This window comes from Fundulus heteroclitus, chromosome 6 (assembly GCF_011125445.2).
Source record: "Fundulus heteroclitus isolate FHET01 chromosome 6, MU-UCD_Fhet_4.1, whole genome shotgun sequence".
In the NCBI taxonomy this organism is placed as follows: domain Eukaryota; kingdom Metazoa; phylum Chordata; class Actinopteri; order Cyprinodontiformes; family Fundulidae; genus Fundulus; species Fundulus heteroclitus.
Genome location: NC_046366.1, coordinates 32,635,968 through 32,651,897, shown reverse-complemented (window position 1 = coordinate 32,651,897; position 15,930 = coordinate 32,635,968). Strand labels below are relative to the sequence as shown.

The 15,930-nt window shown below is 40.1% G+C and overlaps 1 protein-coding gene across 2 annotated transcripts in view; it reads left to right on the top strand.

The window, feature by feature from the left end:
• Positions 1-15,930, top strand: part of LOC105930946 (kinesin-1 heavy chain) — a 31,476-nt gene that overhangs the window by 12,836 nt on the left and 2,710 nt on the right. Inside the window, exons 10-25 of one of the 2 annotated variants that reach the window (XM_012869407.3) lie at positions 1,910-2,055; positions 5,193-5,341; positions 5,432-5,619; positions 6,801-6,869; positions 7,144-7,350; positions 9,450-9,593; positions 9,697-9,888; positions 10,006-10,123; positions 11,886-11,941; positions 12,032-12,141; positions 12,305-12,406; positions 12,501-12,561; positions 12,654-12,725; positions 13,293-13,397; positions 14,563-14,779; positions 14,881-15,013. In XM_012869407.3, the coding sequence (XP_012724861.1) occupies positions 1,910-2,055; positions 5,193-5,341; positions 5,432-5,619; positions 6,801-6,869; positions 7,144-7,350; positions 9,450-9,593; positions 9,697-9,888; positions 10,006-10,123; positions 11,886-11,941; positions 12,032-12,141; positions 12,305-12,406; positions 12,501-12,561; positions 12,654-12,725; positions 13,293-13,397; positions 14,563-14,779; positions 14,881-15,013 (2,069 nt within the window). Of the gene's footprint in view, positions 1-1,909; positions 2,056-5,192; positions 5,342-5,431; positions 5,620-6,800; positions 6,870-7,143; positions 7,351-9,449; positions 9,594-9,696; positions 9,889-10,005; positions 10,124-11,885; positions 11,942-12,031; positions 12,142-12,304; positions 12,407-12,500; positions 12,562-12,653; positions 12,726-13,292; positions 13,398-14,562; positions 14,780-14,880; positions 15,027-15,930 lie in introns of both variants that reach the window. The other variant, XM_021319920.2, reaches the window with a different exon arrangement.

The following is a 15,930-nucleotide window of genomic DNA, read 5'->3' as shown; positions in this document are numbered from 1 at the left end:
TTTCATCCATCCATTCAACCATCCATCCATCCATCCATCTATCCTGTATTTTATCCATCGATTGGATCTTTCAAATATCTGCTAGTTTGGTCGAGCAAATTAAAATCTTAAATATTTACATTTACAGACAGAATCAATGTTTCTAAAATGAACAAACTGAGCTACATAAAGTCTGTTCAGTAATGCTGCATTTCAAGCCGATCTCTGTTGTTTCACGATTTGCAGAACATACGGCTAATAAAACATGATTGATTTTATTTTACACCAAAATCCAGAAAGCCTTTTAACAATCGACTCTAGATAAGATCGATAATTTGTTAATGAAAGTCTGTTTTTACCCTGAATGGGTAAAAAGCCTTAGAGTTTGGACAGAAAACCCAGGCTGGATCTATAAAATAATCTGCTCCGACTATCGCACATCTTCTTGAAAGCTGCACACAAAAAAAGTGTCGCTTTTTAAAAACGTGTCTTACTTGGGTAACATAAACAAAAGGAAGCAGACTTACAGAAGCTGTCTGGAGTAACGATTTGGTGAGAACATTGTTAGATTATCAGCAACAGATCGGGCATCCCTGGTAGGAACTCTGTAAAATGAAGCTAAATGTTCATCAGAACAGGCACGTCTGAATTTAAAACGTTACTAAACAACCTAATGAACATTTATCTGCTTTGGCATAATTATCTAGCTTGTTTTAATGAGCACTTAAGCTCTTCCACCCTCAGGAAGGGATTTTTTTTTTGGTCTTTTTATTTAAATGACATGTTTTGAGTCTTAATATGAGACGTTATCGTTGATAAGAGCGGAGAGAATCGGAGCACAGACGCTTTGCCAGCTGCAGCGCCCGCAGCCCGAGCTCGCATGATGGAAACCCAACATGCTTTCTGTGTTCTCGGTGTTGAATTTCCATTTCAAGACGTCTACAGGTCCTTTGTGTGGCAGAAATAACTGTGCGCAGATAAAAACTCTCCTCCCAGCAACGCCCCGCTCCAGCCTTTCTTTCTCATTTCACCCTTTTCACTTTGATCAAGTGTAGGTTTGTTCTGTGGCTCCTTCGCTCTGTAAACAACCTGCGGCGGACAGCCGCTGATATATTTATGATGCTCTGAAACAAATTAGCTATTGTCCGGAGTTGTCTGCTTTCCCCACGGAGCAGCTTTGGGAAGAATAATCGCAGCTTTAGCTGTTTGCACCAAAACTAGTCCTCTCATCGTGTTTATCACATAACCACCCGTTCAGTTTCTGTTCTGTCTGACGTGGGATTTTTTTGCATATTTTCAGTCATAAAAGTCTTGAAAGTCTTAAGTATGGAATTTTGAAACACTGTTTTCCAGACCTTGAAAAGTCTTGAATTTTGTGTGAAAGTCTTAATAAAGTATGGGAAAAAATGTGTGGTAGAATTTTACAGTATGCTCAAAGGCATTGTGAAATGAGAAATAGGAAGGTAGGCTATAAAACTATAATTTTACTAACTGGTCACGTACTGTATTAGCCTAATGGAGTCAAACACTTGTTTGATGTGAAATTCATGTACTTGTGATTTTCATGTTTTGAAACGTTTTCATCAGTAAAAGCATAATTTACTGTGAATAATGCATTTATTCATTGAATACTAGCCTATAAAGATTAACATTTCCAATAAACAGTTTGTACAATCTCAACCAATGAAGTAGGCTGTAGGCACACAAGTATACAAGTACATAAAGTTAAGGTCTTGGGGGAAAAAAATATCAGTTTTAAAAAAGTCTGGAAAAAGTCTGGAATTTTAATTTGGAAAAAGAGCAAGCACCCTGTGGTTGCTTTTTATTCTACTTTTGAATAAGATATTAAAAATGTTTTTCCAACAGAGACGTTTGTCAGTAAAACTCCATGAATGCGTGCCCCTCTTCAAGCTTCTGTGCATGTTTTCAGGCCTACATCCCCTACCGAGACAGCAAGATGACTCGTATCCTGCAGGACTCGCTGGGCGGTAACTGTCGAACCACCATTGTGATCTGCTGCTCACCTTCCTCCTATAACGAGGCTGAAACCAAATCCACCCTGATGTTCGGACAAAGGTAAGCCAGAAGAAGAACCTGAAGAGTTTTTGGGGATATTTTTGGGGCACAAACAGGTGACTGACTGGTGGGTTTCTTTGCGTTTCGTGTTTAATGTCAACAATACTTGCACAGCACTGAAAACAGAAATGCGGTGTGCAGAAAACTAGGTGCACGATATATCGGCATTAACATCGGTACCGGCCGATGTTTCTCATTTTTTAACATATCGGTATGGGTCCGATAAGTAAAACTGGGCCGATATTTATTTACAACCGATGTTTATTTCCATCTAGCTGCCCTTTGTGCCTGTGTTTCAGGAGGGGAGGGGGTTGGTTGTGCGTTTTACTTTTTATTTTCAATCACTGTTTTATATCAACATATAAATATATGTCCACTTTTGTCACATCTCACATTTTGCATCTTAACATCTTTACGCAGATCATTCTAGAAGTTTCACCTACATCAAGAAACCCGTCTGTTAAGTCCCAACTCTGCCACAGGTTATCCATGCGTTATTGATGAGGGATACAGCCAAACATAGATACATCTCCTTTCAAACAAACATTGGTCCCATCCAGACAAACCTATATTCACTGACCCATCCATGGATATATACATCACAGTCCTTGTAGTGAGGGGGACAGCAGTAGACATTATGAACATACATATTAAAGTAGAAGAAGTACGCCATAATACTAATACAGGATGAATTCAAAAGGTACAAAAGCAAATAAAGTAAATAAATTAATAGAGGTGTCAAGGTTACAATATGAATTTAGTCATAGGTCTCCACTTTGTTTCAAAGGTTTCCATCTTGAACTTTAGTCTTGATGTTACTTTTTTCATAATATATACTTTTCTAATTCTATCTCTCCACTGTGTAATGCTGGGAGGGTGTGGTTTTAACCAGGCATGTGTTATACATTTCTTTGCAGTGGACGTGTTTTTTTTTTTTGTTTTTTTTTTTTGTTCGGTCATGTGACCCTGATGCATCACAGCCAGGATTGTTTTTTTGTTTTTTTTTTTGTTTTGTTTTTTAATGAAGATGAGATTTTTTAAAAAGTAGTGTGTTAGTCTAGACTATAACATATATTTAGGAATTCAGTTAGCAAAGTTTTCAGTCAGTCACCGATACACATCGGTAAATATCGATTATCGGACCTAACAGCAATACTAATATCGGATATCGATACCGGCCCGAGTTTTTCACAACGGTGCATCCCTAGTAAAAACAGCAAAACTTTCCCAATAATCGGACCCTTTTTAGTGTAAAAAGTTTCAAAGATTAATCTTTTAGTGCTTTAGCGCGATCCCATGCTGGAAAAAAAAAAAACAATCCAACTTTCATTTGAATCAGTCAGCAAGAAATTCCACTTTAAGAAATAATTAACCGGCAGTCCTGCTGTTAATGCTTTGTGCAGCTCTTTTACCAGTGGGACGCCACTCTTCTCTAACATTTCACAAGGTTGGAGCAGAGAGGGGGGGGGTTGTTCATTCCTCTCAGCACAATGCCTCTCGCTCATCCAGAGTCCTGCTACCTTCACTTCTGCTCACCCGTCATGTTTTCTCCGGGCTGAGATTGGTCGTGGAAGAAGGCTGTTTCGGTGCCTCGGAAGCTGCTTTCGTGTTGATTTGGCCGTGTCTTTTGGATTAGGGGGTCCAGGTCCAGTCCTCGAGAGCTACTGTCATGCAACCCTGGACGATATAGAAAAAAAGCTTATCGATAAAGAAAAAATGCATATTGATCGATATCGATAATTATTGAAAATATTTAAAATCATATTTTATGTGCAGCTCTGCCTGGACATTTTATGATGTTGCTAAATTATTTATTTTAATACAAACACAGAATTCCAATAAAATTTTTATTTAACCAACTTTTTTAACCATAACAGAATTTTTTTTTTTTTAAAAGAAAAATAACTTAAGAGACCTGAGTTATGTTATTAAATACTGACAAAGAATAAACTAAAGTGACCAGTAAAATGACCAAAATAAATATACCAATACCATTTTATCACAAAGCCCAGTTTAGCTGCTATACCTGCTTTGTTTTGGAAGAAGCTCCGTAAGATTTCTCCAAAGATGAAAATGTGCTTATATTTCTAAAATGTGCTTATATTCTAAAATGTGCTTATATTTCATGATGTCATGCACTCTGACACAGGACTAAAGTTGCGTGTACATTTCATGAGTTGCAGTTTTTTGAGCTTGTTTCTGAAAATGAAATCGCTTATTTGCGCTCTAAAGAAAAGTAACGTTGCTGCACTACAGACACCGAGTATAACCAGCTGAAATATTCCTCCGCCTCATTATGCGCTGGAGCGCATCTTCCTAGACTGATTTAAGAGCTGAGGGAGTAAAGGCAGGAAGAGCAACTCTACTCGTATTTCTGCAGTTTACAGTTGCAATAACTGATAACTGCAGAAAGTGGATTACATGGTGCAGATCACCATTTTGAGCAGAGATTGGTTCTAAAGATGAGTTTTTACACGCTAACATTGCAGAAACCCAACCTTTAAACCATACTTTAATGCTTATTAATTTGTCTTTTTTTGTCTCTAAAATGTAAAATTAGTATTAATTTATATGTAAATGCTTAATACCATGTCTACCTTTATTTAAGAGGCAAAAAAAATATTTTGGCATGAAATATTTATTTATTTACACATTTGTTTATACATTGTGTAAACATCAAGGTGATATGATCCGTGACTTAGCCATTATTGACCTGAGTTTAACATTTAATGGCACCAGGATGTTTTTATTCCAATTCTGAAAAGTGCTTGAGAATAAAATAAAAAAATTCAAATTTGTACAAGCATGTTTTTTACTAGTGTCATTTATTGCAAAATTGCATATTAAAATGCCCAAATAGGCTTTTACACTTTCAGAAATAAAAAGATAAATTTGCGATTAATCTCGAGTTAACTTTTAAAATTATGTGATTAATCGCGATTACAAATTTTAATCGTTTGACAGCACTAGTTTATACCCTTTGGGGACCAGAAAGTTATTAATCGCATTATGCGTTCAAGGTTTTCGGAGGGACACCACTGAGTGTGGGGAGGTGCTGTATTCATGAAAACAGCACGTCCCGTTAATGGAGGATGCTCCTCATTCCAGTTTTCTTCCTCTCTGTGTCAAACCTCCAGAGCAAAGACCATCAAGAACACGGTGACGGTGAACATCGAGCTGACGGCAGAGCAGTGGAAGCAGAAATACGAGCGTGAGAAGGAGAAGAACAAGACGCTGAGGAACACCGTCACCTGGCTGGAGAACGAGCTCAACCGCTGGAGAAACGGTGAGGCAGGAAATCCCCGCTGTGGGGCTGCTGGGCCTTAAGTCGCTCTCCGGGCCTCATCAACATGTGTTTCCCACCACCCAATGCCAGGAGAGAGCGTGCCCGTGGAGGAGCAGTTCGACAAGGAGAAGGCCAACGCCGAGGTGTTGGCCCTGGACAACATTATCAACGAGAAGTCGGCCTCCACGCCCAACGTGCCCGGCGTTCGTCTCACGGACGTGGAGAAGGACAAGTGTGAGGCCGAGCTGACTAAGCTTTACAAACAGCTGGACGACAAGGTGAGGCAGAGCAAGCTGCATGTAGACTGTAGAGATGCGCTGCTGTAGAAGCTTTAATTTGGAATGGCAGCAATTTCCTGTTTTTAAGTTTCCTTCCACGCCCCCTGCTTTCCCTTTACTGATCAAGTGTCTTGTTAGGGCCTTACTTACTTTTTTAAGCTTAAAGTGCAGCGGTCAGGTCTTTCCTGGGATAATTATGAAGTAGATATAAAAAGAAAACACTCAGAAAATGCATCTAATGCAACTAAATACAAGCATATTTCACAGATGCACTCTCAGATGAAATGCTTGAAATAAATTTTTTTTCTTTTTTTTTCCTTTCAAAACTATCTTTTTTGGAATTTATATATATATATATATATATATATATATATATATATATATATATATATATATATATATATATATATATATATATATATATATATATATATATATATATATATATATATATATATATATACAAACATTTTAACTACCATAAAACAGGGTGCATTACAAAGCCGGTTTGGGTAAACGGCAGTTCCCAGATGTTGGGGGGAAATTTCCTAAATGCAGCATAAGGTTGTGGAGCTGCATCGGTAAGATAGATGGAACAGGTCCTTGTTTTTAATATAATTAATGAAATGCTCCCAAATCCTTTCCAACATGTCCAGTTTATCTTTTATTGTCTGTTATTTTTTCCAGTGGTAAACATGTAGATGACTATTTTAGCCACTTTTTAATACTAGGTTCACTTATTTCCTTCCACGACAGAGCGATCGCCCACGTTTTTATAAAAAAAAATTTAAAACAAAAACACGTTTTTAAAATGTCTTTTTCTGAAACGGAAAGGAGGGGAATAAATTGATCGGATTTGGTATAATTTTTATTTTTAAGCTTTATCGCAAAGCTCTACTTTGAATTGAATCTCTGAAATAAACTTTGATGATATTCTGTTTTGCTGAAATGTTGCCTGTATGTGTTTGACACAAGAGTAGCGAAGAAAAATTAATTTATTCTGAAAAACGTCAAAATCTGCTCGGTTGAACTCGTGTTTGGTTGATTATTTACATTTTAAGTCTTTTATTATACTTGTAGATGTTTTTTTATTTGGGAGTGGAGGGCTTCAGGTATGGAAACTGAATCCTGTTGTGATTTTAATCCTTTTGTTTTATGTGTTTTGATTTTTTTTTTTTTAGGATGAAGAAATCAACCAGCAGAGCCAGCTGGTTGAGAAGCTGAAGCAGCAGATGCTCGACCAGGAGGAGGTGAGTTCTGCAGGCCTGAACAGATGGAGAGGAGGCCCCGGTGCAGGCAGAGGACATGATCGCCGTAGCTTTACAGACGATGGGAAATGCTCACAGCTGTCTTTGCTTTCAAGTCGGTCTACCCTGCCGAGCTAAAACGGGTGTTATTTAATTCTTCTGACCTGTAGGAAAGTTCAAAAGGTTTTAATCCACACTTTACCCAAGAGTTATTGTTTCTCTGGCCCCGACGAGCCTAAATCAACCTGCTAAACTGAGAAAAACCTGCCTTGTCCAGCTGCTGGCTTCCTCTCGGAGGGATCACGAGAACCTGCAGGCGGAGCTGAACCGCCTTCAGACGGAGAACGAGGCCTCCAAGGAGGAGGTGAAGGAGGTGCTGCAGGCCCTGGAGGAGCTGGCTGTCAACTACGACCAGAAGAGCCAGGAGGTGGAGGACAAGACCAAGGAGTTCGAGTCCATCAGCGAGGAGCTCAGTCAGAAATCTGTAAGGATGGCGGGACACACAGTCGCTCACATCTCCACAGCCGCTTCAGACTGACGTTGTTAGAAGAGCCAGAGACTTAAACATTAGGGCCGTCAGAGGCTTTAAAGGTAATAAATCAGGACGTTTCGGGTTGGGCTGAAGGCCTGCAAGTGGTTATCAGGATGGAGTCTCCTCCTCACCTCAGACTGACTGAGAGAAAATGCTGCCGCGTGGCACAAAAGAACCAAATTACTCATTTAACATGTAAGCAATCTTCTAATTTATCTGTAAAAACATAAAAAGGGTCTCTTTAAGGCGTTTTTTTTTTCTTAAATTAGCACCTCACCTTGTAAAGTGTAAAAGCTACTGCGTGTAAATTGGCCAGTTTTCTCTTAACTGAACAGTGATTTGATGAAATCTCTGTGACCTTTTGATCTGTTTCAGGGTTTTAATGTGAATTTTAGTCCTTTTAAAAAGTAAAGATGCACGATATTATCTGCGTTATCATCAGCATCGGCGGAACTGTTCGGATTTGTCTCAACGATAAATTACAAATAATGACGTCTGAAAACCTCCCACAGCCCTCTGTATTGTTATTTTCTTCACAGTTCTTCCATGAATTAGCCCATAAATTCAAATTAGGATTATATGCAGTTAGTTTGTGCAGTTTAGTGATTAGAAATCACCCTTCTTTGTGTAACTGGTGAAGAAGGCTGTTTAGCGATAGGTGTGATTTTTAAGCAGTTTTTTCTTAGTGGCGCCATGATAGCCGTTGACGTGTGCAGCCTTACAGTTACCTAAAAAATAAAGACAGCAAATAGTTTTTATCATCACTTTTATTGCTATCACAATAGTACCGTAAAATACAAATACAATTTTAACTCCATTCTGCCCACCTTTTTTATAAGGAAATGTATAGAACGTCAGTAAATATCGCTTATTGGACATAAGAGCATTATCGATTCAATATTGGCCCAAATATTTGTCGGTCCATTTCTTTTATTTTTTTATTTATTTATTTTAAATTAAAAAAAAAATGTCAATACATCTCTATTAAAATATACAGATTGCCAATATTAGGTATTAGAATACATTTAGCTTGTCATAAAGTTGGATCTTTATTCTTTAAATCCTCTATTTTATTATTATTTATTTTTTTTTTTTTTTGGCTTCTTAAGTGATTTGCAGCTCTGGCTAAGTTGAGTTATTATGTGACCAAACTTTAAACCCTTCGATGAAGGAAGGCTGGAGGCGCCTCGTCAAAAACGATTCATCCAGAGGTTTTTAAACTTTCCTGCAAGCCTGTGAAAAAGTTTAGCTCCTGAAATTGGCTTAAAATGGATATTCAGCTCATTCAGATCCAGATATTCCTGTTACCTTATCCGCTTCACGCTTCTTTATCATGGGAAAGTGTATTTAAAGAGGTTTGGCTTAAAAGTAATTCTAGATTTTAAAATCTTAACTGTAGGAAAGCGTTTAAATCATGTGAGCTCGGCATAAAAGCGGCCGAGTCAAATACCAGAACTGAAAAATGCGACTGAAGTTTGCAGCATTTAAGTCGCATTGGTCTGAAACTTCATTGTCCTGAACGTTCTGAAACGTACTGAAACTTTAACAATCCCTGGATTTGTGAGATAAAAACCAAAAAGAGAGAGGAAAGAAATATCCATACTACTCGTTATTCACAAGCCTTTAATCTGCTTTCTTTCTAAAAAATATTAATATTTTCAAAGGAGCTGCCGTTTCAAACCAAAGTGAATAATTTCTCACCAGGAGATTTAAACAACGCAGGCAGGAAGTTCACTAATCTGACGTGTCAGCTGACTGATTGTCACGAGAAGCCGTCAAGTCTTTACTTCCTGCACGGGTTGAGCTTTGACTCTCTGGGTGTGTCGGTGTTTGCTCAGTTTTTGTTAGCTTTTTCTCACCTGTAAAGACTTATTTAATGACCATGTCTGCTTTATTCTTCTCCTGCCTCTAACTTCTGTCATATAATATACAATTATTGTACAAAAAAAAATGAACCTTTGGTTTCCGTCACACTCGGGAAGCGACAAACATGAAAGGGAGACCTTTATTAAACTTTCACAATCTTATTATCTCCTCCTGCTTCTTCGCAGTCCATCTTGTCCTCTCTGGACTCTGAGCTCCAGAAGCTGAAGGAAATGTCCAATCACCAGAAGAAGAGGGTGACTGAGATGATGTCATCGCTGCTCAAAGACTTGGCCGAAATTGGCATCGCTGTGGGCAGCAACGACATAAAGGTACCCAGATTGTTCTCTGCGTCTTTCCTCATCTTCCCCGCTCATAAGATGGTTTTAGTCTCATTCTGTTGGTGTTTTTGTTTTTTCCCTCGGGGGCTTGCAGCAGCACGAGAGCGCCAGCGGCCTGATAGACGAGGAGTTCACGGTGGCTCGGCTCTACATCAGCAAGCTGAAGTCCGAGGTGAAGACGATGGTGAAGCGCTGCAAGCAGCTGGAGGGCATCCAGTCCGAGAGCAACAAGAAGATGGACGAGAACGAGAAGGAGCTGGCCGCCTGTCAGCTGCGCATCTCCCAGGTATTCACATCCGAGCACAGCCAACTCCCTGACTCCTGCCAGCACCTTTTCTACAAGCTTAATGGATACATTTAGATGGAACATGCAGGAAGTAAGGGGTTTTCTGTGTGTCGGCAGCACGAGGCTAAAATCAAGTCCCTGACCGAGTACCTGCAGAACGTGGAGCAGAAGAAGAGGCAGCTGGAGGAGAACGTGGACTCGCTCAACGAGGAGCTGGTGAAGCTCAGCGCTCAGGGTACGCGTCTTCGTTGTTGGGTCACCGGAGAAGAACGAAGCTTAAAGGACTTGTTGGTCCAGAGCTGTTGGTTTCTCTGGATTGGAGCGGGTCTTGCAGAACGACGCGTCTCTCCGGTGTGTGCGAGCCGTGCTCCACGCTCCACACACACTTCTGCCATTTCAGCTGAAGGGAGAAGTAAAAACGTCATGGCCGAACAAGCTCCTCTAGCGGCTTGATGTAGCCGCGAAGCTAAACAGAACACCAGGCCAGACGTAGCCACTATGGCGAGAACGTGAAGTTGAAACCCGAAATGACACAAAAAGTGGATATCGGCATTAAGAACAGGATGTATAAATGTCCAAGCACCTGGAGATTTATTCTTTAGAGGTGGGCGGATCGATCCTAGGATTGATACCAACGCTGGCATTCATATTGAACAAGACTCGTTTAACAAGATTGATACGTTTTATCCTCTCCCGCACGCACTGATCGCAGCAGATTCACCAAAGTCTCCCTGTCTGTGTCACAGCACTTTGCTGCTCCTCCTCTCTTTGCTGGCCCGCCCACTCAGCTCTCTCTCCTCTTAACACACAAACAACCGCGCTGCTGCTCCTCAGACTCGGAGAGAGAGATCGCTAGAGCCGTTTGGCGCCGTTTGGCTATATTTTCATACCGTAAATGAAATCAAGCTGTATGGTTTGTAAAAAGCCGGTTAAATTCAGTGGAAACAACAACTTTATATAAGCATGTGAAAAACCATGAGCAAGAAAACGTCGAGCCACAGAAACGGAGAGAGGAGACGAAACTTCTTATTTACTTATTTATTTATTTAATTGTAATTATAAAATAAAAACCATAAAAATACAGAAAGGTCAACAGTTTGATGATACATTGAGCCTTAAATGTAAAAAGTATCGGTATTGTATCGATATCGGCGATACTCACCCTGTATTTACTTGGTATTGGATCGATTAAAAAGTCCCGGTATCGCCCACCTCTAGTATTCCTGTTGACACCATAAAAAGCTGACCTAAATTGAATTTCTTAGAATAGATTCTAACTCTAAAGGTGATTTTTGTTGAGGCATCTTCGCTGGATGGCGCAGTTAAGTTATCATGGATCTTCTGTGAAATGGTTTTCCCTCATTTTATTCGGTCTCTGCGTCTTACGCGATAAATCGATTTAATCGATTAATTCGAATTTACAATTCTTTAAGATTTCATTTTGGAAAATCTGGATTTTGTTTTGCCAATACACTCATTGGGTTTCCATGAAGAGAACAGCATGTGATGCTGAATATATGTTTAGGCAAATGTATTGTCAAAATATTGTTAAGTAGAAACTTTTTTTTTACCATAATACGAGGTACTTCGTTTATTTATTTACTTTTTTTTTTAACTTAGTTTGAAGTTCACAAGTGCAGTGAAGCCTGTTCTTAGCTCAATGTGTAATACCACTAGCAGCAAATGTTTTGTTATATTTTAATTGTTTATAATGGCACGGCTGCCATCTTGTTTTACAAGCATGTTTCACAGCTTGTTTTTAGTTGCACTTTGAATTCAGGTCAACTCCCTGACGAAATGCTTGACATAAAAAGCAAGGTTTTAAAATAATTTGTTTAATTTCTTTTTATGAAACAAAAAGGAGGAAAAAAAAATCGATTAATCGGATTTGGTATGATAAAATCGGAGATTTATTTTTTAATCCATATGGCCCAGCCCTAGTCTTAAGGCTTCCGCGGCTTCCTCTTTCAACTAACGGGGGGAATCTGCTTTTACAGAGAAAGTCCATGCCATGGAGAAGGAGAATGAGATCCAGACCGCCAATGAAGTTAAGGTAAGTCTGAACTACGCTTTGTTATCTGAAGCTAAAGGTGCCTCCAGAATGTGAGCGGTGCTTTAAACGGCTTTTCGTGTCGGCGTTCAGGAAGCGGTGGAGAAGCAGATCCATTCCCACCGTGAAGCCCACCAGAAACAGATCAGCAGTCTGAGAGACGAGCTGGACAACAAGGAGAAGCTCATCACCGAGCTGCAGGAGTAAGACTCTGGAACATGATCTCAATCTCAGATTAGTATAAAAAGAATAGTAAACGTTTGATTTTCCCATCGTTCAGCTGGGGACGTGCGTTTGAGCGAGGCATCCTTCATCCGCTGTCACAGATCCTTTAATCAACGCCGCTTTTTGTCTTCTTCCCCCCAGTTTGAACCAGAAGATCATGCTGGAGCAGGAGAGGCTGCGGGTGGAGCACGAGAAGCTGAAATCCACCGACCAGGAGAAGAGCCGCAAGCTGCACGAGCTCACGTAGGTTTTCCAGACGCGTAGGAAACGTCCTGCTTCTGTTTATCGGGTTTGGAGCCCGCTAACCGTTTCCACTGCGTTTGTTCCTGTCATTCAGGGTGATGCAGGACCGCAGGGAGCAGGCCAGACAGGACCTGAAGGGGCTTGAAGAGACAGTGGTGCGTTCATCTGAGCTAATAACACACAAACCACAGGGTTAGAGTACATTTACTCCCTCGTGTTTAACCTCTCTTGTCCTTTTCCGGTGCAGGCCAAGGAGCTGCAGACTCTCCACAACCTCAGGAAACTCTTCGTTCAGGATTTGGCTACCAGAGTGAAAAAGGTGACACGCATTGCTTATTTTAGGGATTCACTGATATGAAAATTTTGGCCGATATCGATTTCCGATGTAATAATATTGCTGTTACGTCCGATAACCGATATTTACCGATGTGTGTGCGCACATTTATGTTTCTGTGATGGTTAAGTTTTTGAATGTGGGTTATAGTCTAGACTTGCCTGTGCAAATCCTCAGTTATCTGGCTAAATCAAAATTACACATTGCTTTTAGTTATTTTTTTAATCTTTTTCATAAAAAAAAAAAAAACAATCCTGGTTGTGATGCATCACTTTAACATGACTGCATGACCAACGCCGTCACCTCCCCCTCTCTAAACACGGGTACTAAGGGCAACTAGGTGGAAATAAACATTGGTTGTTAATATCGGCCCAGTATTACTTATCGGACCGATACCGATAAGTTAAAAAATGACTAGCATTGGCCGATACCGATGTTAATGCCGATATATCGTGCATCCTGTTTTTTTTTTTTTTTTTTTTTTTTTTTTAATGTGGCACTAATATTTGTAGCTATAACTTGTACTTTGTTGTTTGTTTTTTTGTTTTTCAGAGTGCTGAGATGGACTCTGATGACACAGGAGGCAGCGCAGCACAGAAACAGAAAATCTCCTTTCTTGAGAACAATCTTGAGCAACTCACCAAGGTTCACAAACAGGTGGGAGTTCCCTTTCCCGGACCCCTTTTTTTTTTTTTCAGTCCTTTCACCATTTTAGTTGTCTTGTCTGCTCAGGTAGTTTTATTTATCAACCTAATATTTGGCTTTCATCTTCTTCCGTGTCTGATGCTTGTTCATACTGCAGGCAATTCCGATTTTTTTTTTTTTACTTGTGTGATCTTCTGTGTGAACTGAATTCATTCAACTTAAGTGTCCCAAATGCGCAGTGGAGGACGCGATGACGTCACACGTAGCAAAGCATGCTCAGTGTTTGCGGAAGTAAACATTAATTATAATTAGTGTTGCGCCGATGCCATTTTTTTTGCAGTATTGGCCGATACCATCTGTTTGAAATTGATGTTTGTGTGTATATATATATATATGAAGAACTGCATACTACTTAGGGTAGTAGAACTTTTTATTGCCTATCTGGAATGGGTGACATTAGTTCAATAAACTTTTGGCTCTCAAAGGCCAAAATAGTCGTGAAATTATAACATGTATAATAGTAGTGCAACAGTAAGACAGTAAAATTACATTAGTAATTGAATAATCTCTTTTAAACCCTGAGTTTTGGCTCTGAAATGCCAAAATAGTGCAACTTTCATGAACTTATATAACATGTATAATACTGCGTCCAAGTGACAAACAAACATCAAAATGGTATCGGTGCCCTATTTGTTGGTACTCGCCGATACCGATACCACCATTTTAGTGCTGGATCGGGGGGCCCGTCCCATACTGGTATCGTGCAACACGAGTTATAATGCTGCCGCACATTTTGCGATCTTTAATTTCTTTTCTCTCCATTGACTGCTCTCCTCAATGTTGTCCGCTATGGGTGTCGTTTTTCTTCCTGCTTCTGCATAGCAGGACACAGAATAGTGACGTTTGTTGGGTATTAGTGACGTACAGGTCGGATAAATGCGACCCGGCCGTACAGATCCAGGTCGCATTTGAAAAAATCCGATCTGTGTTGTTCAGACTGTCATGAAAAGATCAGATCTGTTTTGTTCAGACTGTCATGAAAAGATCAGATCCAGGTCGCATATGGGCAAAAAAAAAATCAGAATTGGGTCACTTCAGGCTGCAGTGTGAATGAAACCAAAGTGATGAAACTGTTTTAAACCCAGCGCTCTGTATTCTTTTTGTTTTTTCTCCTCAGCTGGTCCGTGATAATGCAGACCTGCGCTGTGAGCTTCCTAAACTGGAGAAACGTCTTCGTGCTACGGCTGAGCGGGTCAAGGCACTGGAGTCTGCACTGAAGGAGGCCAAGGAGAACGCCGCCCGCGACCGCAAGCGCTACCAGCAGGAGGTGGACCGCATCAAGGAGGCCGTCAGGGCCAAGAACATGGCCCGGAGGGGACATTCGGCCCAGATCGGTTAGTAGGCTGCCGGGGGGGTTTAAAACAAACCTGGCCACCGTTTCTGAAGCGCCTTCCTCCGTAAATAAAATCCCAAATCTCTCCTCCCTCGTCTCTAGCCAAACCCATCCGACCCGGCCAGCCTCCGGTTGCATCTCCAACCCACCACACCATCAACCGCATGGGGGGCAGCTTCTACCAGAACAGCCAGCCGGTGTCCATCAGGGGTGGAGGCAGCAAGCCGGACAAGATGTGAGTGGGAGACGTCTGGTTTTAGGGAAATTATCGTTTGGGACGCCCGCACTGTAAAATATTCAGATCGGCTTCAGTCCATGTCAGATGTCGCCTGTTTAACATCATCTAACCGGTGACGGTAGAAAGTGTTCACACAGCTTTTCTCTGTCACATAATTACTCCAGTGGATCTTACTGGGGGTTTTAAGTGATAGATCAACGGAAAGTAGAGTGCTTTGATTCAATAACAATATATATCGATAAAAAGTTAAATAGAATAACAGTTTTCCTTTTTCATTCTGGCCTTACAGCCAACCAATTACAGACGTAGATCCTGGAACGCTCCGTCATCAAGCTCCGCCCCCCTTCAGTGAGATCAGAGACGTTTTTTTTAAAAAACTTGCAGTTTTGTTAAAATGTTGGTTGACTGAAAGGTTGAGTTTGAATTCAGTGTTTTTTATGTAAAAATAGGTTACTAAGCAACAGCGTAAAATGGTCAGAGCTGCACTTAAAATATATGTTTTGAATCTTTTGATAATTATCGATATCGATCAATATGATTTCTATTTTATCGATATTAGGGCTGGAAGATATAGAGGGAAAAAAGCATATAGATAAAAAAGAAATCATATTGATCCATAATTATCAACAAATTCAAAACACATATTTTAAGGACAGCACTGGACGTTTTAAGCTGTTGCTTAGCGACCTATTTTTACATTTTATATGAATTCAAACTCAACCCGTTATTCAACCAACTTTTTACCGAAACCAAAATAAAACAAGAACGTGTGCTCTTGTTTTGAACGTGGATCTGCGTTGTGATTGGTTGGGAGGATATAATGATTGTAGTATTAACCTACATGGCTAGAATGCCAAAGGAAGGAAAATTGTTATTCTATTGAACTTTTTATTGACCCTTTGGTTTCTATCATC